At 41.1% G+C, this 25,767-nt stretch overlaps 1 protein-coding gene across 5 annotated transcripts in view; it reads left to right on the forward strand.

The window, feature by feature from the left end:
- The window catches only part of LOC126299573 (glycine receptor subunit alpha-3), a 386,589-nt gene that overhangs the window by 325,584 nt on the left and 35,238 nt on the right, over positions 1 to 25,767 (forward strand). For 3 of the 5 annotated variants that reach the window (XM_049991579.1, XM_049991577.1, XM_049991578.1), the window contains 2 exons: positions 5,067 to 5,187; positions 16,431 to 16,532. In XM_049991579.1, coding sequence (XP_049847536.1) covers positions 5,067 to 5,187; positions 16,431 to 16,532 — 223 coding nt within the window. The remainder of the gene's footprint in view (positions 1 to 5,066; positions 5,188 to 16,430; positions 16,533 to 25,767) is intronic. The other 2 variants (XM_049991580.1, XM_049991581.1) reach the window with 1 other exon arrangement.

The raw sequence follows: 25,767 nt of genomic DNA on the forward strand, positions 1-25,767 counted from the left end.
CTATAAAGGCTCTCTAGCGTGTAACATGTCGATGCGTGGGAAACAGCTTGCTGTAATCGAATTTCTACCCACAGAAGAGATCGTCCACATATGGAGCACCCTGTCCTACAGCATGACAATGCCAGACAGCGGAACACACACGATCGCTGCGACATCCGCAACAGTCCAGTGCCTTGGGTTCACTGGCATCGATCATCCACTTGGCCCCTTCTGATTCTCATTTTTCCGAAACTCAATGAATACCTTCGAGAAATTCACTTTTATAGTATTGAAGTGGTGCAAGCAAAGGTGAGGTTGTAGCTTCATTAACAAAGTCAAACTTTCTTCAGTGAAGATATCAACAAACTGCTCCCTCATTGGGAGTCGTCGCTGTTGAGAAATAAATATATATACACAAAGAATAAAGTTGCAGAATGTTAGTAAAGTTTACTTATATAAAAAGCTTTAAGAGGTTTCACATAAAAAGTTCGAAAACATTACTTTTCAGTTCGTCCTCATAGCAACAGTATCCCAATTGATGAACATGAGCCAGTTGCGTAGGTGGCAACTGTGTGAACCAAACGCAGTGTTGCGACATAAAATCCCTGGTAGTGATAGACGTTTGTTGGGTAGTAGCCGTTTCTTTCTGATGCTGTCTGGACACATTGACAGTGAAAGAATGACTGTGACAAAAGTGCGTGTTTAAGTCGCAGTCCGAGGAAAAAAAAGTTACAACACGAGAGGAAGGATAACACACGTACCTCTTTCAGTTAGTTCTAAGCCCTGTTTCTTTCCTTCTTTTTTTCCGGTTTTCACACTCCCTCTTCGCCAGCACCCTTGGTAGGGTGCCCTCGATATCGCCATGTTCGAGACACGCATAGAAAATGTCTGATCAAAAGCATCTACTCAGATGTAGAAAATTGCTACCATCGAGTCCTATAAACTCATGCTGTCACCAGATTGTCCACCTCCATTACTGAATGGTCAGAGCGGCTGACTGCCATACATGGGGGACCTGCATTCGAATTCCATGGTGGGACGACTGATACGGGGTGCACTCTGTCTCGTGAGGACAATTGGGGGGCTATTTGACCGATTAGTAGTGGTTGTAAGATCAAGGAACACGACAACGACCTGAAGCGCGATGTCCCTCCATACCACATCCATCCATCCAGTGGCAGAGGATGACACGGCTATTGATCAGGTCCAGCGCACCAGCAGGTTCTGGAACAACTGTGTATGCGTGCGGATTAAACAGTGTATACACATTAGAGCCCTATGTAGAATGCAGAGAGGAGTTCACCTGAGGATAAATATTTCTCAGAGAACAGTGCCAGTACTCGTGGTCCTCGGTTTGTCCAGAACACCGACAATTATGAAGATATGCAAAGGGAACTTGAATAAAACACAGGAGATTTCGCGTTCACAGAGGACAAGACGTACGAGGAAAAGTCAATTATTATCCGCAAAGTAGTAATAAAATTTTATTGTAATCAAATAGGAAACTTACAGGAACATCATATTTCGACATGGTCTCCTTGCGTTTCAACGGACTTGGTCCATCATTGTACAAGCTTCCTGATGCCCTCATAAAAGAAGGTTCTCGTTTGAGCTGCGAGCCAGGAATGCACAGCTTCTTTCACTGCTTCGTCCGAGGCAAATCGACGGCCTCTTAATGCCTCTTTGAGTGGACCAAACAAGTGATAGTCAAAAGAGGCAAGATCGGAACTATATGGAGGATGATCCAGTACTTCAAATTTGAGTTTCTGGAACGTTTCAGCAGTGGAGGCAGAAATATGCAGACAGGCACTGTCGTGCAACAACACAACACCTTTTGAGAGCAATCCTCGGCGTTTAGTTCGAATTCCAGGCTTTAGCCTGGCAGTAAGCATCTCACTATAACGTACACTGTTTATTGTTGTGGCCCTTTCTCCATAATGTTCCAGTACTGGACCTTGTGCGTCCCAAAAAACCGTAAGCATCAGTTTTTCTGCAGACGGTTGGGTCTTGAACGTCTTCTTGCACGGCGAATTTGGATGTTTCAATTCCATACTCTACTGTTTACTCTCCGGCTCGTAATGGTGGATCCATGTTTCGTCACCAGTAATGATCCTGTCTAAGAAGTTGTCCCCTTCGTTACCATAGCGAGCCAAATGTTTTTTTTTACAGATGTCCAAGAGTGTTTGTTTATGCAACTGTGTGAGTTGTTTTGGGACCCATCTTGCACTAACTTTATGAAACCCTAGTCTGTTGTGGATGATTTCGTAGGCAGAACCGTGACTAATTTGCAGACGATGTGCCACTTCGTCAATAGTTGATCGTCTGTCTAAGATAATCATTTCACGTGAACGCTTAATGGTTTCCTCATTTGTGGCGGTAAACGGTCCTACGGCTCCTTCATCGTGCGTAACACTTGTGCCACCATTTCGGAATTTTTCAACCCATTCGTAGAAACTCCGTTGTGGCAAAACCCTGTTCCCGTATTGTACCGAAAGTCTTCGGTGAATTTCGGCCCCTGATAAGCCTTCCGACCACAAAAAATGGACCACTGAACGTTGATTTCTTTGGTGCAAATAGACAGCGGAACAGCCACGATTAACAGCACGGCAGCGATAATGAAACTAACGTAGCAGCTTGAATAGTGCAAAGATATAACAACAAATAAACAAAGCATGCGTCATCAAAGTGAAACGACAACAATACCAAAATTAACAAAAATTTGCGGATAATAACTGACTTACCCTCTTATGTATGCATAATAGATGCCAGCAGATTTGGGGCATGCTGGTAACTATTCCGAGCGCTTACCTGTTCCGCCAAAACTAACCATCAGGAAAAACTGAGGCATTCGAAAGCAACAAGCAGAAGAAAGAACGACTGTAATGACATAGGTACCGTTACCCAGCCCAGAACGTAGAAGTAGGCCGCCTGTGAAGAACGTAAAGTTAAATTCCGATAATGACGCTACTTTACAGTAATTTGACAAGACAAAACTACAACGATAAGGATATCGTGCAACAATCTGCGGACCATAACTCCTGTGAGCAATGGTTGATCAACATTTACTGAACATGTTAGAACACCAGTTGCAGCTCAGAGCGAACAGACGGCCGGACTTAACGTTTTAAGAGAGCACCAAAGCACAACACAAGTGTCGAAGTAGAAGCTACTCACACATACCTGTCGGTGGTAAAAACGGCGCCATCGTATTGTTGCAAATAGGGCGATACAAGGTGTCTTAAAGTAGCGCTGGACTTGTTTCCTGAATGCTCAGTATTCGATTCCCGATGTGTCAGTCCTAAACAAAATTTTATGTGCATTAAAAAAGCTAAGACAATGGTCATCTCCTGCTCGTTAGCTTGCACAAACCATGACATTGTCCCAAAACATCACTGGATAAAATTATGATTGGTGGTTTAATTGTCGTTGTTTTTGTTAGCAATTCGTGTCAGGTGGAAACGTAAAATAGACTGTTTCTTATTTCGGTATATATATATATATATATATATATATATATATATATATATATATATAGAGGATTTTTCTGGTGTTGGAATTCCACCGCCTAGAACACAGTGTTGTTGCAACAAGACGAAGTTTTCAACGGAGGTTTAATGTAACCAAAGGACCGAAAAGCGATACAATAAAGGATCTGTTTGAAAAATTTCAACGGACTGGGAACGTGACGGATGAACGTGCTGGAAAGGTAGGGCGACTGCGTATGGCAACCACAGAGGGCAACGCGCAGCTAGTGCAGCAGGTGATCCAACAGCGGCCTCGGGTTTCCGTTCGCCGTGTTGCAGCTGCGGTCCAAATGATGCCAACGTCCACGTATCGTCTCATGCGCCAGAGTTTACACCTCTATCCATACAAAATTCAAACGCGGCAACCCCTCAGCGCCGCTACCATTGCTGCACGAGAGACATTCGCTAACGATATAGTGCACAGAATTGATAACGGCGATATTCATGTGGGCAGCATTTGGTTTACTGACGAAGCTTATTTTTACCTGGACGGCTTCGTCAATAAACAGAACTGGCGCATATGGGGAACCGAAAAGCCCCATGTTGCAATCCCATCGTCCCTGCATCCTCAAAAAGTACTGGTCTGGGCCGCCATTTCTTCCAAAGGAATCATTGGCCCATTTTTCTGATCCGAAACGATTACTGCATCACGCTATCTGGACATTCTTCGTGAATTTGTGGCGGTACAAACTGCCTTAGACGACACTGCGAACACCTTGTGGTTTATGCAAGATGGTGCCCGGCCACATGGCACGGCCGACGTCTTTAATTTCCTGAATGAATATTTCGATGATCGTGTGATTGCTTTGGGCTACCGAAACATACAGGAGGCGGCGTGGATTGGCCTCCCTATTCGCCAGACATGAACCCCTGTGACTTCTTTCTGTGGGGACACTTGAAAGACCAGGTGTACCGCCAGAATCCAGAAACAATTGAACAGCTGAAGCAGTACATCTCATCTGCATGTGAAGCCATTCCGCCAGACACGTTGTCAAAGGTTTCGGGTAATTTCATTCAGAGACTACGCCATATTATTGCTACGCATGGTGGATATGTGGAAAATATCGCGCTATAGAGTTTCCCAGACCGCAGCGCCATCGGTTGTTGACAATTGTAACTACTGTAATTTCGAAAGTTTGTCTGCCTGAAAATGTACTGTTGTCCCTAGCATATTGCAACAAACGGTGTATTTCTATCGCTGCTTGTTTAGTTTGTATTGCCATTTCAAATATACTGGTCATTTTTGAAACACCCTATATATATATATATATATAACATGACATGCTGTAGCGTGGAATAGCATTCTCTCACAACCTGACAAAGTATGTAGCGATACCAGACGTGTTAACATTTAGCATATAAGGAAAGCTTCTCCAACAGCCTGGTAATAATACTACTTGCTTCAACAAAATTAATTTCACTTATTTGCTATGTTAATTTACACATAATAATGTGTTGTTGTTATTTTTGTTGTTTTAATCAAAAGCCTCTAAAACTGATTTTCAGAGTGTAATATCCATAATTTTGCATGTCTGTTCCATGAAAATGTCTGTTTTGTTGTAGGTTCGTGTTCATGGCGCTGATGGAGTACTGCCTCGTCAATATAGTACTCGGTGACTCGGACGGTCCGAAGGCTCAAGCAGAAGCTGCCAAGGCAGAGAAAATTTTTGACTTGGCAGCGAAGGTACGTTCCCTTGTGCTCTCAATGATCACATGTCTATTTATCCCCAGCATCTCGACGCTTGACATGTGCTTGCCATTTTTGCTTTGCCTATAATTTAACACGAACTGTTCAACAGTCTTCAGAGTAATGATATTCTCTTTGCAAAGCATTTGCGACAGATAAAGCGCCAATAAAAGGTAAATTCACACCATCTGTCTTCGACTGTTCTTTTTTTTCTCATACCGCGTTTATGTCTGCAGGATTATTGACGAAGCTCAGAGACAGAGAAAGCAATCGTCAAGTTTGTAGTGTTGCAGCTTACGGTATCATTCAGTCCGTGAGCGTCAGGTAGTAAACAGTGCCTTTAAATCTGCACCGCCATATAAGGCGTAAAATATTTTAGAATCTTTATAGGAGACGGAAAGAAACTTTTTTGTGTGATAAAAATGTCACAGGTGCATCGTTTCCCGTTTCCAAAAGAGCAGACACCATATACACATACAGGGTGTGGCATTTATAGTGCCGTGCCCACGTTGCTCCAAAACGAAGGGGAAAATCAAAAATGTTTTCACAAAAATTTGGAGTACTCATAAGGTGACATAAGAGAGTGACCATAACTCGTCCTTAAAATACCATTCTCAATGTTCGTCGGGGTAAAACTACTTTTTTTAAGTGGAATGGTGTATTTTCTTCCACGGAAATGGAGACGGCATTCAATGTTGAGTATAAAAGTTAGTACATTTATCCACTAGGGGAGACAGGTGATGTTGTATTGGACAAATATGACAACAAATGGTTTTCACAAACTTTGTCTTTACTGGCATCCATTTACATTCAATACGCACAGTACTTCTACATCGCACAAACATAATTCATGTTCACATTAGAAACAATTTCAGTTTAGTAAATGCACAAAGTTGCGGCCATTAACTTCAAAGAATTTCTGAAAACACGATTCAAAAGACAGTTGAAAACGCCTCAATATTTCTTTGCTGATTCCTACACAGACAATCCTAATTTGTTGACATATATTTTCCTGTGTGGTTGGCATATCTCGATACACTTTGTCCTTAATGTATCCCCATAAGAAAAAAATCTGGAGACGTGAGATCCTGCGAGCGAACAAGCCAATTGACAGGCCCTCTACGTCCTATCCATTGATCAGGATAACCTCTGTTTAGTATTTCTCTAGTTATAGCTAATTAATGGGATGGGTAAACATAGTGTTGATACCACATGATATACCGTTTCACAAGGGGCGCATCTTCAAACAACACTGGAAGTTTTTGTGCCGGCCGCGGTGGTCTTGCGGTTCTAGGCGCGCAGTCCGGAACCGTGCGACTGCTACAATCGCAGGTTCGAATCCTGCCTCGAGCATGGATGTGTGTGATGTCCTTAGGTTAGTTAGGTTTAAGTAGTTCTAAGTTCTAGGGGACTAATGACCACAGCAGTTGAGTCCCATAGTGCTCAGAGCCATTTGAACCATTTTTTTTTGAAGTTCTTGGTCCAAAAACTTCCCGTATTTCCAGTTATTTAGTTTACCTTCAATGAAGCATGGTCCAATGATACCTAATCCCAGAATTCCACACCGAAAATTCAGGGTCCACTGCCTTTGACGCTCAAATTCCCGTAACCATTTTGGATATTCCACTGCTCAACAAGGCATATTGTGTCGGTTCACTTTGGCATGGTTAGGGAATGTTGCCTCATCAGAAGATAAAATGTCTGAAAACGAACCATTTTTAATTTTTAATAGAACTCATTAGCCAAATTCCACACCCTTCTGGAAATCAACCTCATGAAGGACCTGATGAAGACTAAATGATATGGATGGAATTTATTACACTTAAGTATTCAAAGAGCACTCCTATGCGAAATTCTCGAATCACGTTCCAATTGACAGAAACTTACGTGAGGATTAGCGGCAACTGCGGCTAAAACAGTGACTTCCGAATTTTCCGCAGTAGCAGTTTTTTCATTATGTTTTCTTGGTGCGACACCTTCCAATTCAATGAATAAGTTCGCAAGTCGTTGAAAATTTCTTAGAAATGGCTGTCTCGTTCCAGGATACCATTCTCCGTATAAGTTGAAAGCTGCTTTAGAGTTCTTACGAGCTTCACCATAAATGTAAATCATATAGATTCTCTCATTAAAGGTGTATCGAACGTACATGATTACAAAACGAAGTTGATTTCGCTGAGAATAGTAGGTTATGTTCTTATGAGGTTTAAATTGGCACTGGATAAACTTGTACTGATGTCAACAAACCTGTAAAGAAATGAGTATTCGTATGGGAATAGCCGGCCGGAGTGGCCGAGCGGTTCTAGGCGCTACAGTCTGGAACCGCGCGACCGCTACGGTCGCAGATTCGAATCCTGCCTTAGGCATGGATGTGTGTGATGTCCTTAGGTTAGTTCTAAGTTCTAGGGGGCTGATGACCTCAGAAGTTAAGTCACATAGTGCTCAGAGCCATTTGAACCATTTTTCTCATGGGAATACAAGGAAAAGATCAATAAACCAGATTATATAAACAAATAAATTCCGTTCATTGAATATAATAATAGAGCGAGAGAAATCATAGTGTGTGAAAATCACTTGTTATCTTATTTGTCCAATATCAGATCACCTATAACACCTAGCAGATAAATGTACTACAACTTTATACTCAAAATTGGATGCCCTTTGCATTTCCGTGGAAGAAAATACACCATCCCATTTAAAAAAAGTAATTTGACCCTGAAAAACATTGAGAATGGCATTTTCAGGAAGAATTACGGTAACTTTCTGGTGTCCCCTTATGAGTAGAGCAAATTTTGTAGGAAAACATTTTCGATTTTCCCATTCGTTTCGGAGCAAAATGGCCACGACACCTTAAATGCCTCACCCTTATACCTGGCTCGAACTCTTGCTAGAATTGGCGAAATACTGCGAGTATTGCATAATGGCCAAGGGACACTACGTTCGATTTGTATGGTTTAGTTGAGAATTAGGGTCTGACGGGAGACACGCCAGTGTAGTCCGTGCACTTGCACTGACCACTTTATCCGCATAGCTTAGTGATGACAGTATCAGCCTTGTATTTTCAACTTTCCTCATTGATTTCAATCAATACCCTATTGCAAAATGGCTGCTAGATCAAACTGGGTTCTGTTCTTTCGGACATGTTTTTCGTGTCCTTCGCGGACGCTGACACTGTTGCTACACGAAGGGTGAGATTTGTGTTAAGTGCACCTGACACTGTAAATGACTGCAAAACTGTGGGTGTATTGTGATGTCATGTTTGAGTAGTGTGATGATGAGAGAGCGTGAAATTCAGAGCCGGCCCGTGGCCTGCTCCTATCGAATAGACAAAAGGGGCTGCCAAGCTTAACGTCCCCACCCGACGGACGGATCACCATCCACAGTGCCACATGTCCGCACTCCATGAGACACTCCGGACGGATTTGGTATTTAATCCGGTACATTGACGCAAAGTCTGGTGATCAGGAGCTTCACGCCACCGCCCCTCCTCCTCTCCTGGAGTGTCTGCTGGTGTCTCGCACACCAAACACTTCATCTGTCCCCACAAAAAGGAATCCATAGGACTGGGACTGGGAGAACGTGGTGACGACGGTACTGTCCCAACCCTCCCAATACAACAGTTGGGGGAAACATTGTCTAAAATTTCTCTGACATCAAGCCAAAGTGTGATGGGGCTCCTTAATACTGCAACCATAGTCGTTGCCTGACTGCAAACGGGACAATGTCCTACATTTACAGTATTACCTGTGCTTCACGGGGAAAGATACGGCAATTTCTCCACTGTGCGTGTAAAGCAGAAGATACAGCCCAATCAGGTGATCGTGAACAAGGCAACCCATACATTTACGGTAAATCTCTGTTGATGGTGGAATAACTATGTCAACCTGTAGCCGTCAACATGCCGCATACTAAGCAGTGAAAACAACTCTGAAGGTTAGCGTAAGAGAAGCCAAGCGTCAAACCCTTCAAGGACTCCTGGTGGGAAAACGGTGCACCTGTAATATTTTTGTCATACAAAAAATTTTTTTGCTTCTAAGTGGTCTACAATTTTGCATACGCAGTTCTTAACACACTATATACTGCCTCGATATAAGTGAAACTAGACTGCTTCCATTGCTAACGAACTAATTCTCGTAGTGTATTAGTTCAGCATTGAGTTTTGCCCTTACCCTGGACAAGTTTCATCAGCTGAAAGTGGACGAAGAGTGTACTTGAGACACGGTCATGCGTTCCCGTAAAATGTCCTGTATGAAGTCTTACACACACAACAGCGATACTGCAGATTTGTGTACTATCCAAATATGTCCCGTCAATGGAGGTCGACTTCAGAGTAGAATCCGTTTCAGTCGTCATACTTTACCATTCATTCCTTGCACTGTTCAAATAGAATCTGCATGTCGTTTTTTAGGTGACTGCGCAGGAGTTACGCAGTATTTGTCTTTCGAAAGACCCCAAGAATACGTCTGCCGTAAAGTGCTCACCCACTGCCACTGAGCTGACTGATTTTGATGAAATTCCTCACAGAGTTAAGACGCATTTCAAGGTCGAAAGACAGTCTCGCATCAATACGCTACGCAAGTACGGTACTTTCTTCGTTTCAGTTGAGGCGGTACAAACCTCGACCCTCTACACAGTATACAGTAGACGACACATCACATAGTTTTTAATTCTTCCTTTCTCGTATCATTTGTGGATGGACTGGAAGATAGCTGCGCATAAGCATATTACCATACGCTCCCAAGTCTTCCTTAACTTCCCCTTAGAGTGTTCAGGAAACAAAAAAATTTCAGTCCACCTTTAGGCTTGATTCTCTTTATTTTGATATCAGTCTCTCGTGACAACCTTGCTGACTTTTTCGAGTGTTTTCCTCATAATATCCTGAGCATAGTCCTAAGGGTCTAAACCTTACACTGAAAGCAGTGCATATAAGTTCAAAGCTTCCACTCGATATCCGGACAACTTGTGTTCACCGAGCGAGGTGGCGCAGTGGTTAGCACACTGGACTCGCATTCGGGAGGACGACGATTCAATCCCGTCTCCGGCCATCCTGATTTATGTTTTCCGTGATTTCCCTAAATCGTTTCAGGCAAATGCCTGGATGGTTCCTTTGAAAGGGCACGGCCGATTTCCTTCCCAATCCTTCCCTTCCTCGAGCTTGCGCTCTGTCTCTAATGACCTCGTTGTCGACGGGACGTTAAAACACTAACCACCACCACTAACTTGTGTTAGAAGATGGAGCTCCCTCTTCCTGTAACGTAATTACCACAATGGAAATGTTTTAAAAATTCGACTTTATTCAGAGTGATGTTGACAGCTTACAAACGGATTGCGAGTGAGGGACAATGAATTTGGCATAAAGTGTATCTTCTGCCACACATCCCGTCGTAGTTTTCAGTGTTGAAAGCAATGGTGTCAAAACTGACGGAAGGTGGTTTAGGACAGGAACAGTTGTCAGGCGAGCGTGCGCATCACAAAAGCTGTAGATCAGTACATACTGCAACTAGTGAAAAGGAACTGATCCCTTTACTTTACGTCTATGGACACAAAATATTTTGTCAACAGGTTACCAGTTTCGGTCTATAATGACCTTCTTCAGACGTCCAGCAAAATATGCGAAACATAAATACATTGGCAGATTGTCTACAGCTTAAAACAATAAATAGACCAGAATAAAAAGTACTACTGACAGACGCATTTGTGCGCCTTTAAGTATGAAGAGGCATAAATGTTTTAGAAAAACAATGTCCTGCAGCTATAGTGGCATCGTCAAATGTTAAATGCTAAATCAGCACCAGCTTCGTCAAATATATATATAAATAACTCTTTCTCTTGTTAACACTCTAATTTTTGTCGTGTTCTCTTTTTATTACTGTAATGCCTCTTATACGTCATAAACCCATTACGGATTTTACCGATGGTATCCCCCTTTACTATTTTACGCTGTTCAATTAATCATTGAAGACTGGTGTATGCCTACGGTAACGACATCTGGCGAACCTACAACACAAACATCTTGTGGCTACTGTACGGCAAATTGTTTTGAACAGTAGTGCTGCAGAAAACATGTCTCGTGCACATGCTGTTGTTTATATATTTTTGATGATGGTGGTGCGGATTTTGCATTTAACATTTGGCGATGCCACTATGGCTGCAGTACATTAGGATATTGTTTTATAAAACAGTCCTCTACATCGTGATGACTGGGTGTTGTGTGCTGTCCTTAGGTTAGTTAGGTTTAAGTAGTTCTATGTTCTAGGGGACTGACGACCATAGATGTTAAGTCACATAGTGCTCAGAGCCATTTGAACCATTATAAAACAGGTATGCCTGTTCATACTAATGGCGCACAAATGCATATGTATGTCAGTAGTATTTTTTATTATGGCCTGTTTATTGTTTTAAGCTGTAGACAATCTGCTGATGTACAGGGTGATTCAAAAAGAATACTACAACTTTAGGAATTTAAAACTCTGCAACGACAAAAGGCAGAGCTAAGCACTATCTGTCGGCGAATTAAGGGAGCTATAAAGTTTCATTTAGTTGTACATTTGTTCGCTTGAGGCGCTGTTAACTAGGCGTCAGCGTCAGCGTCAGTTGATGCTAAGATGGCGACCGCTCAACAGAAAGCTTTTTGTATTATTGAGTACGGCAGAAGTGAATCGACGACAGTTGTTCAGCGTGCATTTCGAACGAAGTATGGTGTTAAACCTCCTGATAGGAGCGCCACCACATTGGCACTTATCTGTCCGTAACTACCCGAGGCGATGGATCGGCCGCCAGGCAGCCCATGACAGAGCACTTCATCACTGGCCTCCAAGAAGCCCTGATCTTATCCCCTGCGATTTTTTCTTATGGGGGTATGTTAAGGATATGGTGTTTCGGCCACCTCTCCCAGCCACCATTGATGATTTGAAACGAGAAATAACAGCAGCTATCCAAACTGTTACGCCTGATACGCTACAGAGAGTGTGGAATGAGTTGGAGTTTCGGGTTGATATTGCTCGAGTGTCTGGAGGGGGCCATATTGAACATCTCTGAACTTGTTTTTAAATACTCTTTCTAATGATGTATAACAGAAGGTTATATTATGTTTCTTTCATTAAATACACATTTTTAAAGTTGTGGTACTCTTTTTGAATCTCCCTGTATTTCTGTTTCTCATATTTTGCTGCAGATCTGAAGATGGTCATTATAGCAGATGACAAAAAAAATTGTGACCATAGAAGAAAGTAAAGTAAATTTATTCTATATACGGGTCACTGTTTTATTTGCGAAAATGTCGCAGGTTGTGAAAGAAACTGATCCATTGCTCATGTATAAATTTCTTCAGATCTGCGTAGTGCATCCATGTTTTCCCACAAAAACATTTCATGATGACTGTAGAGCGGTTGACTTCCTCTGATGCACTCCACCAAACTCCATGAGGTGACCGTGCCACCCTGCAGTCATGAATTGAGCAACTAATTGCAATAAGCCACAGTAATGTTCTTATATGAACTCAGATGCATTGCGACGAGCGATTCTGGACACTGTATAATGAATTAATGCAGAACCTCGCCCACCGGGGATCTGTGATAACAGTCTTGTGGCGGGCAACGTACAACGTGGTTTATAGGGGCCATTATAGTGGTTTGCATTATTCCAATACACATTTTTACAGACTGTTTACATGGGCTACAAGTATTTTCACCTGCTATATTCTATTTATTATGTTCATTTCTACACGGAAACATAAAGATTCAGGGCCTTAGAATGATACAATGAAACGTATACAGATTGGGGAGTGCAGTTCTATAAATGAAATAACTGACTGGTTATCAGTGCGTGCTATTTAAGCAATATAATAGCGATGTTACTGTTGTCACTGTGTCTTTCTCAATTGCATACGGATATTGATACTCTGAAACAATATTTTCAAATCTGAAGCTTCATGCCTCTGTACAAGTGAACGCTAGCACCGGCTACAGACTTACTGCCCGATGTAGTTCTCTACAGAAGACTTTGGCTGTCACCGCAGTAGATCTAAAGCACTCGAATATCAAACTTTTATACTTAAACATTACCAGCTGATTAAGTCGAACATTCATTTCATGATTATTTATCCAGGAGATTTTCAGTGTGACCTTTCTGACGATGACAACTTGTTAACAGTATAAATATAGATTTCCTCCGGTTCAATTTGACAGTACAGCCCGTTGCTATAGCCACGCAAGCAGTACGTTTCTCATGCCTTATGGGTTTCTGATGATGATTAATTCTACATGGTGCCCGTTCTAGTGCTTGTGTCGTGAGAAACCACCGCCAGACTCGCGTCTCTAAGGACTAGTTTACACTGGGCCAGTAATCGTAACTGTATGTCTACAACGTTGCTCAGTTGCGTAGCTTAGTAAAATGGTTTAGAAGGACTGGTCCAGTAAGTTGGATAGTAGCAACTGAATAATTGGCACGCTCATGGACAGATGTGAACACCATCTGTTTAGTAGAATAAATTGTTTGTCCACTGTCATTCCACTCACTCACTCTCTATTTTCACTCATAGTTTTGTAGTGGACCGGCAGCATGACTCGTTGAAGTGATGTTACGACGGTCAAGTCTGTTACTGTTTAGGTTAAACAGACGTGCTTGTGGAATGTGCATTGTCCCAATGGAAGCTCGATGCAAATATCTTCGAGCAATCAATTTTAGTGCTGATCTTTTCTTCTTTACATTTTCAATTTCTTCTTTCACTTCTTCTAGCGTAAGCTGGCCTTCAGTATTATTAATAATTTACAATCGATCTGCGGATCATTCCCCACAGCAAGTGACATTTGACTACCAGCGGAACCATGTGTGAACGCACTCTCCCTGCTGGCAGTTCTCTAGCTCAGCAAAGTCCTTAACAAGGCTGGTTTACACTAGACTGTAATTTAGTCACCAAGTGATTTATAGTAGATCTACGTGACGGCTAAATGTCAGGTTCACACATGATTTAGTTGGTAGTCAAGTGTAGGAAGTTGTAGAGTGTGAACTGCAACATTTTTCGGAGTAAGAGGGCTAATCAAGCTAAACATCTTGTAGCAATGGTCATACTGGAAGAGGTGGAAGAATAAATTGAAACTATAAGGAAGAGAAAGAGAATGTGGACACGAAAATGGATTGACTGAAGAGGGAAGAAGCATTCAATGTGCTTCTGAAAGAGCTCAAAATTGAGCACTGACCTGATGCTTTTAATTTTCTTTTAATTTCCTGATCAAACTCCTTCTCCCGAAACCCTGCTACTCCCATCATCTTTCCCAGCTCTGTGATTGCGGCTGCGATGGCTATTTTACACAGAGGCGACAAAAGTCATGGTTTGACGATATGCACAAATACAAAAAATGGTTCAAATGGCTCTGAGCACTATGGGACTTAACATCTGAGGTCATAAGTCCCCTATACTTATAACTATTTAAACCTAACTAACCTAAGGACATCACACACATCCATGCCCGAGGCAGGATTCGAACCTGCGACGGTAGCAGTCGCGCGGTTCCCGACTGAAGCACCTAGAACCGCTCGGCCACCGCGGCCGGCGCACAAATACAGAGGTACAAATACAAATACAGTGTAGTATCGCGTACACAAGGTATAAAAGGGCAGTGCATTGCCGGAGCTGTCATTTGTAGTCAGGTGATTCATGCGAAAAGATTTCCGAAGTGATGATGGCCGTACGATGGGAGTTAATAAACTTTGAATGCGCAGTGGTAGTTTGAGCTAGAATCATAGGACATTCCATTTCGAAAATTGATTGGGAATTCAATATTCCGAGATCGACAGTGTCAATAATGTGCCGAGAATACAAAATTTCAGGTATTACCTCTTACCACGGACAACACAGTGACTGATGTCCTTCACTTGCCGACCGAGAGCAGCAGCGTTTGCATAGAATTGCCAGTGCTAACGGACAAGCAACACTGCGTGAAGCAGCGGCAGAAATTTGTGTGGTACGTACGACGAATGTATCTGTTAGAACAGTGCGGCGAAATTTAATTTTAATGGGCTATGGCAATGGACAGACGACGCGAGTGTCCTTGTTAAAAGCGCGCTTCGCCTGCAACGCCTCTCGTGGGCTAGTGAACATATCGGTTGGACCCTAGACTGGAAAACAGTGATCTGGTCGGATGAGTCCTGATTTCAGTTGGTGAGATCTGATGGTAAGATTCGAGTGTGGCGCAGACCCCACGAAGCCAAGTTGTCAACAAGGCACTGTACAAGCTGGTGGTGGCTCCATAATGGTGTGGGCTGTGTTTACATAGAATTTACTGGGTCCTTTGGTCCACCTGAACCGATCATTGGCTCGAAATGTTTATGTTCGTCTTAATGTTCCTAAACGACAGAATGTTCATGGATGACAATACGCCATGTCGTTGGGCCACAATTGTTCGCAATTGGTTTGAAGAACATTCTGGACAATTCGAGCGAATTATTTGGCCACTCAGATCTCCCAACGTAAATCCCATCCATATTTATGGGACATAACTACATAACTGTGAGGTCAGTCCGTGCACACTATCCTGCTTCGATTTTCGCAATTATGGACGGCTGTAAAAGCAGCATGGGTCAGTATTTCTGCTGGGACTTCGAACGACTTGTTGAGTCCAGGTCGAGTAGCTGCATTATGCCTGGCAAAAGGAAGTCCGACACGATATTATGAGATATCCCATGACTTTTGTCACCACAGTGCTATTTGGTATAGTGGACATTTCACGTGCCACAAGCACTTCAGTTGTATGTAAAGAGAAACAAATGTAATCGCTGTATCGTCACTCCAACGAGCCATGTTGCTGATCCACTAGAAACAGATAATTGAAAGGAGAGAGCGGAACAAACGTAGACAGTTATGCGGCGTACTAAACAGGCTGTTTTCAGACGTGTCCAGTAGCGGGCCAGTGGTAAGTGAGCTGGGATGGGGGAAGCTACTTGACATGCTACTATTCAAACCGTTTCACTTACCCCCGTTACTAAATAATGTTGTTAAGATATTTTCACTTACTATATCACTCGTCATTTGACTAAATTATTGGCCTAGCGTGAATCAGCCTTAAGTCGCTCGCCGCTTCACTAAATTAGTGGCCTAGTGTTAAGCGGTCTTAAGGTCCCCCCACACGTTCCGGTATACCTGTAAAGGTGAACCGGAGCGTGTCTACCAACAAAAGTGTGCAGGCGTACACGACTGTACAGTCGACCACAGAAGAATCGAAATGCGATTCTTTCTACATGTGCAGGTGTCCAGACCGGAGCGGGGCTGCGAGTCGCCTGCCCAAGTTTCAGGTCTAGAGCTCTCAGTTCGCCCTACGTCTTCGCGTCAGCACGTCAGAAGTTCAAATGTGAGTTCTGTTGTTTTCGTTGTGCTAATCTGTAGTGCAGTTAGTAGTGCCATTTGTTTTGGAGGTAGTGTGCTCGTTTGTCAACATGTCAAATCTTAAAAGGAACAACACCAGTGAGGAACCTTATTGATCGCATGTAAAAAGTAAGGAGTACCAAAGCTTGAAGCAGCTTGCACAAAATTGGTGAAAATAGCCAGTAAAAATCCTGCTACAGCCAACATGTTTTCCTCAGTTGATGCTATGGACGCAACTGAATTTGGAAAATTCCCGTTCCACAGTTTCCGTAGCATATGTACGCCACAACTGTGTAAGTAAACCTGTGCAGGTAACCTGTACGGATAACCAGAAACGTGGGTGGTGCCAATAACATCAAATTGTAATAACGAATGTTTTTAGCGGCTCGATAAGTAAGGGGACTGCTGAAGCGCAGATTTGCTCAGCCCGTTGGCGTGAACAGAATGAGAAATGCCCTACTACGCCAAACACAGCCTGGAACGTGGCAATCACAGTGAACGTTGAGTCTTGACCTAGGCGGACATCAAGAACAGTACAAGAAGATCTCTGCATATACTGTAAGTTTATATTGACAGTTGTGTACGTTGTTGAACGCTGTCACTGCGATGTACATAAATAGGAAATAATGCCGCAGAAACTACAGTGAGTCAAGCTTTATTTGCCTGAAATTTTTTTTGTTCATAAACTAGCTTTTAAGTCTCAAAAATTGTCAGCTGGGACTATTTAGGGTTCAAAGCTAACTCCTATGACAACAGGACAACAATTGGAAGATGAGGAGACGCTAGCTTTAAAGTCTCAACTAATGTCTTATGAGGCTACTTACGCTTGGAGTTAGCGTCTCTTCTTCTTTTTCTTCATCATCTTCTTCTTAGTATTGTCCTGTGGTCACAAGGTTCGCTTTTATCTCATGATTTGACAATATTTTGTTATATCTTTGTGGCATGATGCCCATTCTGTGTTCTATTGTATTTTAGCTGTTAGTATATTAGTCTAGACCAGAGCTTTCCGAAATTTCCCTTGGTGTGACACCCTTCTAATACATACAATTTCACGAGCTACCCTTTCACTAATATTTATAAAAGAGACTCTATTGTAACAAATGTTAGCACAAAGGAATATCAGTTTTTATATTTTAGATCTAAAAGCAGTGTAATTATACATTAGACACCTTTTTCACAGATACAAACCTTTACAATACTATTATGAGTTCACTGCCTCAGGTGGGCTTGCGAGCATTACAAATCTGTCTTATATTGCATCTGGTGTAGGAAAAATACACACGGAGTGCCTTACGTAACTTTCTCTAACTTCTACGATTATCTGTTTTTGTATTGGTCATAACAAAAAACGCACTTTCACGCGAATATGTTGTAGAAAACTGTAGCAAAACAATGGGTGATCTTTTAATTATATTGGGGTATTCTTGCTGATTAGACATCCAGAAGTTGCATAAATCAACAAGTTAAGTTCCCAAATATACAAATGCGCGAAAAAATCTCTTATCCAGTCATACTGGTTTATATCTAGTACTGGGAAATATCCACCCACTCTTTCAATTGCACTAAATGGTCATGAAACATTGGTTATATTTTGTTACTAACTGCACGTTTAAATGTCAATGAAAGCATTTAAAAAGTGTTTTCTATTGTTTTCTCAGTCATACCTCAACTTTATCTTTTAAGGATGCAGTTTTATTTGTGGTGGTAAGGAGATTTGCACTCTTACCTTGTTGATTAGCATTTGCCTTATTGAGTATTTCAAATAAATCAGAAAGGAAAGCTACCTTTGTGGTCCAGAGCTCGTCCTTTAATGCATCCAAAAACTCACTTTTGTTTTATTGTTCAAATAACTGCAGAATTCCCTTCTTAAGTTCATACACAAGACTGAGAATACCCTCTCTGGATAACCAACGGAATTCTGTATGAAGATGAAGGTTACAGTGTTGTGTTCCTAGCGCCTCACATAGTTGAGGGAAAAATCTTAACTTGAGATGCCTGCTCTTAACGCAATTCATCATTTTAACAGTTTTGTCCATAAGTGTTCTCAAATCCTTTCCAATTGTTTTTGCTACGAGCTCTTCACTATGTGCAAAGCAGTGCGCAATAATCAAGTTTTTGTTTCTTTGTTTCCCAAGCGTGATGGATTCTTTTATGGAACCTGTCATTGAAGGTTCTCCATCTATGCATATGCCGACACAATTCTTCCACGACAAATTCGCTGTTTTCTTACTTCTAAAATGTCTTTCTCTTCGGTGGTTAAGTGAATTACCTTGCAACAGAGATACTGTTCAGCTATATTTTCATCATCAGTGAAACTTAATTGCAAAAACAAGCTGAGCTAAGCCACTTACATCGGTAGATTCATCCAGGTGAATTGCAAACATTAAATTTGTTTCATCAACTCGAGTTTTAACAGATTGTTCAATGTTTTCAGACATACGCTGAATAGGTCTTCCAAATGTAATATCACCAAGGTTTTTTTTCACATTACGTTCATACTCAGGACCAAACATTGTTTTCACTATAGCACAGCAAGGTGGAATGATGACTTTCTCTGCAATTACATGAGGCAGCGCTTTCTTTGCAGCAATCTCAGTTACGAGATAACCAGCTTCATGAGAATTATCAGAGGTTTTAAATTTCTTGATAACCAAATAACTCTGCTGATTCTTTTGTCTTAGAAGTTTTTTTAAAAAAATCAAAACTTTTCCCTGAAAATGTTTGTGTTTTGTTGAAATGTGACGTAACACTTTATTCGGTACCATGTTTGCGCTGGGAAGCTCTTCTTCACATATCACACACTCCGGCATAGGACCTCCTTCATCTCCACACCATATGAACCCTAGTTTTAAGTATTCTTCATTATACAGGCTCACTCTAGTGTTCTTGTTACTGCATCATGGCGCGGAGCAAACGGCGGATGAGAGGCACTATCTGATAGTTGCTCTGTATCTACACAAGTTTCAGACACATTGCTTAATTGTTGCTCTGCATCTGATGTTTAATAAACTGCCCAAGGTCTCTATCTGACAATAAATTTATCCATTTCTGATGACTCTGTAAGTCATATCATTTCGAAAGAAGTAAAATAACGACACGTGCCACTAACGAAACAAAAAAAAAATCTGAAGAAAAAGTGTACTGACAGTCTTCCACTGTCGCCGCTGGAAGAGTTTGTTAAGACATCGTCAGACAGAGAGCGCCAGCAGAAGAGACACATCTATAATCCGTTCATCGTAAGTAAACAAACACAAAATCGAAGATTGGTCAGAAGGCCTAGCACACGTACACTGGTGTTGTTACACTCTTCGAAATAGGTCTTACTTATGTATTAGATGTCTAATTACAAAGTTATGTTAAATGAAACTTTAAGATATTCAAATGTATTAACAGCCATTAACGTTTCTCTTAATCACGCTTTAGCTACGTAGTTTTTATTTCAAAAATCGTGTACAGTTACAGCCTCTCCAGCGTTGAGCTTGTCACGCTGTTAATGAGCAGTATAAAAATGGCTGAGGCTGGTTTCTGTTCCGTAGTGAAACACGCGCGAGGAACACGTTTACAAAGTGCCGAGAAGTAGGCTGTTTTTAATGTTTTTCATAAATTTACGAAGACAATCGGCTTGGAAGTTTTTACTCTTTTTCGAACTAATAACTTATATGCTAATCATAATTAATGAGGAGCAAATACACTAAAACTAATGTGCAATAGCTACCATAAACAACAAAATAGAAGTTTTGTTTATTTAAAACATTTTAGAATGTCTATTAAGTTTGTAGTTTATTTTTTACAATGCTACATTTAATTTGTTGGTGCAATATTGTTCATTAAAAATTGCAGAACTATAGTTCTATGGGTGGGGGAAGGGAGGTGTTGGCCTGAGGGTGACAGCTTTGGCAGTTCTGCTAAAGGCACAGGATCACCTCAGTATAGCTCTGGTTGCAAGATAAACTGTAATACTCGTCACTTCTTTTGGCGTTTATCCAATAAAAATAGTGCTTACCTTGCTCCTCGCTACTTATTTCACTTATTGACTGGCTTTACCATTTTAAAAAATAATAATTTCTCAAAGATAAATGAGGTACCAGTATTGGAAAAAGTTGTAGGGATAACATACGAAATGAAATGTATCTATATAATGTACTAATAACTTTATTTATTGTGTGAAGAAGAAGTACAAAATTATAGCAACTAAATATTTAAATTAAAGTAGTTTCTAGCTGGAATGGCAAAGCACCCTAGGGTCGTCTTCCTCCAGACGTATTCAAAAGATGTGATCGGTACTGAGCAGTTTCTTCAGGTCACTTCCTCCATTAGGAAAGTTGTTACTACCATGAAGGAAATTCAGAGATGGAATCCATCTAGTCTTATGACAATATTTGAAAATCTGGTTTCTCAGTATCAACTTGCAAGAATATCTCTGGCATTTAAGAATAATGCCCATCAAATGTTACCACACAAATTCTCTGAGGCAGTTCTTCAGTCTTTTCCACACATACAACAAACCAGTCACTAATGTGTCATAGTTACGGGAATAAGCATTTATGAACTGCTGGCAACCGGCAAAGTTTATTTCTCAAAGAAGAGCGTCATTGACTTCCTCTACGAATCTGTCACACAGGTAGGTATTTGCTCCTACTGCAAAGCCAGAAAAAGTCACACTCCGAAGGAACAGTAGCGTCTGAAGGTGGATAAATAATACAAACATCTTGTAGTTCAATTACTGCTAATTCCACATCATTTTCTGCTCAGAAACTTTTTCCGTAACAACTCCGTAAGTTCCATGAATTGGGCTTGCTCTACGTCTCTTGCTCAATGAATATTTTGATCTTGAAGCAATCATACTTTTTGGGGCTGTTACAAACAATGCTTCTGATAGCGTAACCATGTTGTGCACATAAAATTTCCGAACAATAAAATCTGCATTGAGAGAAGTGTTGGCCTTGAAGGTTCAGCGGGAGATTCATGATGGGTGATGTCTCAGTGTCATGTTCCTTTGTAAGCTGAACTAAATCCCAGAAACGTCAAGGCCTGTACATCAATTTACTTTCAGGAACTACATTTTTTGTAAATATGTAATGCCAAACCTACATTCTGTGGAGAAAGAATATTATGTCCAATAACTATCGACTTTTTCTTCCATTTGTAATGTCTCCACAGTTTTTCCTCAATACAACGATATTAACGAAAGCACAAGGAGTATCTGGAATGAGCTCCCTGCGATCTTTCAGAAAACGATCCGATGATGGGTATTATTTTTTAGTAACGTATGGAACCATAAATTATGGCTTTGACGTTAGTCACAGCTACTGTCTGAACTGTTTGAAAACGTTCCTCCCACTGTGGCGAGTACCTGGAATCCGATGCTTTTGTAGTCTGTGCTTTTGATACACAGAACTGGCGCCTTATTTATATTCGTAAAATTCAGTATACTGCTTCCATGCATTCTAAGCAACTGAGCTTTAACAGGTTTTATGTTTGGACGATAGCCACTTTCAATCTTATTCATCAGTTCGTCCAGAGAAAATTTACAGTTGTCGTTATTATTCCCGAGGGAAGTAAAAAGTTAAATGCAAGACCAACCCAGTTTGATTTCCAAAAAGCACATTTAGTGTCGCCCGCTGGTTTTTATGTCCGTAGGGGCAAAACATTTTCTCCATACACGTGATTTAGAAATTTTGAGGACATTGTGATCTGGTCATTTTCTCCTATCGGTTTCTACAGTTGACTTTTAGTACCTGATCAATGTTATAAACTTAGACAAGGTGACAGTATAATTACAGTGAAAGCCGTTTTTCCATTTCCAGTTTTTACATTTTTCTATCATTTAAATTATTTTCGGCTGGTGGCATCGTAAGTCCTATTCTCTCAGTTAATTCTTTTCCTGTCATCAAAAATTTCGAACGCACAACATTTCCCACATATTGCGCTTTTGGAACATTGCCACAAATTTCAACTTTGATTTTCAAGTCGATTTATGTGGGAACTACATCGTGTTCAAGCTCACGTACAACATGTAGGATAATGAATAACGTAGAACTGTACAGTTTGTTTTAGAATATAAATCATTTTTGATTAGAAAAGAAATATGGATGGCATTTTAGGAGCACTTTCAAAATGTTTTCGTAACGTCTCGTCAGCTGAGTTTGCTAACCTGCAATAAATCATCAAAAACAGCATTTGAATTTGATTTTCCTTTGAAAGGCAAGTGATGTCATGCACAAAACAATATGCAAGAAACAACTGATTTCAACTTAGTGCGAATAGCTCGAACTAATTTCGCAAGAGAATCAATGAGAACTGATTTGTTGTCGTACACTCTTAGTTCGTTTTGTTATAATATTAACAAAGTTACTTGACTTTTCAACTGCAGCGTTATGCCATTCGGAATTAATATTCATTTTTACAGATAATTGAAACTCTTTGAAATTGGTAAATGGACGGCTTATGAATGCACCGTGACTGCCATGAGTTATACATGAGCAGATTAGATGGGTAGATCACATAACTAATGAGGAAGTATTGAATAGGATTGGGGAGAAGAGAAGTTAGTGGCACAACTTGACCAGAAGAAGGGATCGGTTGGTAGGACATGTTCTGAGGCATCAACGGATCACCAATTTAGTATTTGACGGCAGCGTGGAGGCTAAAAATCGTAGAGGGAGACCAAGAGATGACTACACTAAGCAGATTCAGAAGGATGTACGTTGCAGTAGGTACTGGGAGATGAAGAAGCTTGCACAGGATAGAGTACCACGGAGAGCTGAATCAAATCAGTCTCAGGACTGAAGACCACAACAACAACAACATGAAGAATAACAAACTTACGAATATCAGTCATTTTTTCACTCTGTTCACTATACTTTTACATCCCTCAGTACATAAAATTCTAAGTAAACAACATGTACCACTGCTCACAAGCAACTCATTGTTTACTATGAAGAAATTGAAAGACAACCTCATTAACAGCCGACAACAATCAACTGAATTTCGTGACAGCGCATTGTAGAGATATTCACCCTGAAATGTGGTGATTCTGTCCAGTAGTTGTTATGAAATTAACTGACTGAAGGCTGTTGCACAACACTTACTCATCGTTTGCCCCCCATCGTTAGATCTCATAGGTTGGAACTAGTGCCAGTGACAACTTACTACTTCTGCCGCCAAGCAGCGATCTGCACCACCATTACAACTGAACACCCTTTGAAGTGTCAACCATTATTTGAAGTTTGAAGGAGTAACCTTTTGTCATGTGTTTTTTGGCGTGCAACTGTATCGCTGCACCAAGAGCCATTTGAGGTTTATGAAAACATGCGCACCTAATGACGTGGGACTTGGAAGGGTGACTTTCTCGTTCCCTAGGAAGGCAATATTTCCGAGACTGAATTCCAATATGGATATCTTTCTTAATGGGAGAGGTATGTGCCGAGTTACTGGATTAAGAACGGAAAAGATCCAGCGTGGTTCAATAACAAAAATGCTGAGGAAACGGAGTGTTGCATTCTTGGTTCAAGAAAGAACGCGTAAATGTCGAGAGAAAGAAGTAAGTAGAAATTCGTGCGTTTGTAAAAAGATTTCTGCGTAATCTTTGCGCGAAGCATAGGAATACTTCCTCCTTTATTCATACTTAATTACGGTGTGCTCAGAAACATTTTAGGAGCCACTTTTCCCACACTTCCTAAAAAAATGGAATGGAAAAAATCCTAATAAGTCATACAGTTGGAAGTATTCCACACTAGTGTTAGCTGTGAATGTGTGTCTTTTTTGTCATGCTGCCCAAAATATTGCTGCTTGTCGGTTTCTGCTCGGTTGCGCAGAGCTCCACCATCTGTGCCAAACTGCTTGTCCACTCTTATTGAGTTGAGCGTACTTCATTAAGCTTATCAGACTGTAAAGTCAAAGTCTTGAATCAAAAAAAGTATCCTTTGACATGCGTGTCATAGCGGTTTGCAACGTAGAAAATCATTAGGATAGAAATTGTATAGAATTAAGTCCTCCGCGGTTTAGCATACATGTATGCTCCTCGGAAATGCATCTTCATTAAGTTGTGGCGAATAACTCAGAAGAAAACTAATTCTTTGGCTATTTTATTACTTCTTGGAAAAACCCAAATAACAGAAATGAGCAAATTTTCAGAACTTCTCCAAAACTTTGCACCGAGACCCTTTCTTGGTCAGCGAATGAGTGGACTACACTATCTGATTATAATTATTCTGACCCCTCTATGAAGTGAATAACTGACAAGCAGATGTAAAGAGAGGCGGACCTGCCAGTATGAACACAGGGTTGTCGTAGCGAGATTGAATATTTTAATCCCCAAATCCTCCAAACATAAGCTAAAAATATACCTATTCAAAAAAGCAGATAAAAATTCATTTGACGCCATCCTGGGAGATAATCTCCACTCGTTTCAAATTAATATTATAAATGTAGACCAGATGTGACTTGAATTCAAAGAAATAGTATCGGCAGAAAGTGAGAGATTTATACCAAATAAATTAAAAACCGACGGAGCTGACTCTCCTTGGTACACAAAACGGGTTAAAACACTGTTGCAGAAACAACGAAACAAACACGCCAAGTTTAAATAGAAGCAAAATCCCCAAGATTGCCGATCTTTAACAGAAGCTCGAAATTTAGCGCGGACTTCAATGAGAGATGCTTGTAACAGTTTCCACAACGAAAAGTTATCTCGAAACCAGGCAGAAAATCCAAAGAGATTCTGGTCGGATGCGAAGTATGTTAGTGGCAAGAAACAATCAATGCCTTCTCTGCGCAATAGCAATGGAGATACTATCGAAGGACAGTGCTGCCCGGGTTCGATTCCCGGCGAGGTCAGGGATTTTCTCTGCCTCGTGATGACTGGGTGTTGTGTGATGTCCTTAGGTTAGTTAGGTTTAAGTAGTTCTAAGTTCTAGAGGACTGATGACCATAGATGTTAAGTCCCATAGTGCTCAGAGCCATTTGAACCATTTGAAGAAGTAAATATCCTCGGAGTAGTGAAGCAACTTATATCACTTAATAAAAGCAAGTCTTCTGGTCCAGACTGTATACCAATTAGGTTCCTTTCGGAGTATGCTCATGCATTAGCTCCATACTTAACAGTCATATACGACCGACCGCTCGACGAAAGATCCGTACCCAAAGACTGGAAAGTTGCACAGGTCACACCAATATTCAAGAAAGGTAGTAGGAGTAATCCACTAAATTACGGGCCCATA

Source organism: Schistocerca gregaria, chromosome X, assembly GCF_023897955.1.
Source record: "Schistocerca gregaria isolate iqSchGreg1 chromosome X, iqSchGreg1.2, whole genome shotgun sequence".
NCBI lineage: Eukaryota > Metazoa > Arthropoda > Insecta > Orthoptera > Acrididae > Schistocerca > Schistocerca gregaria.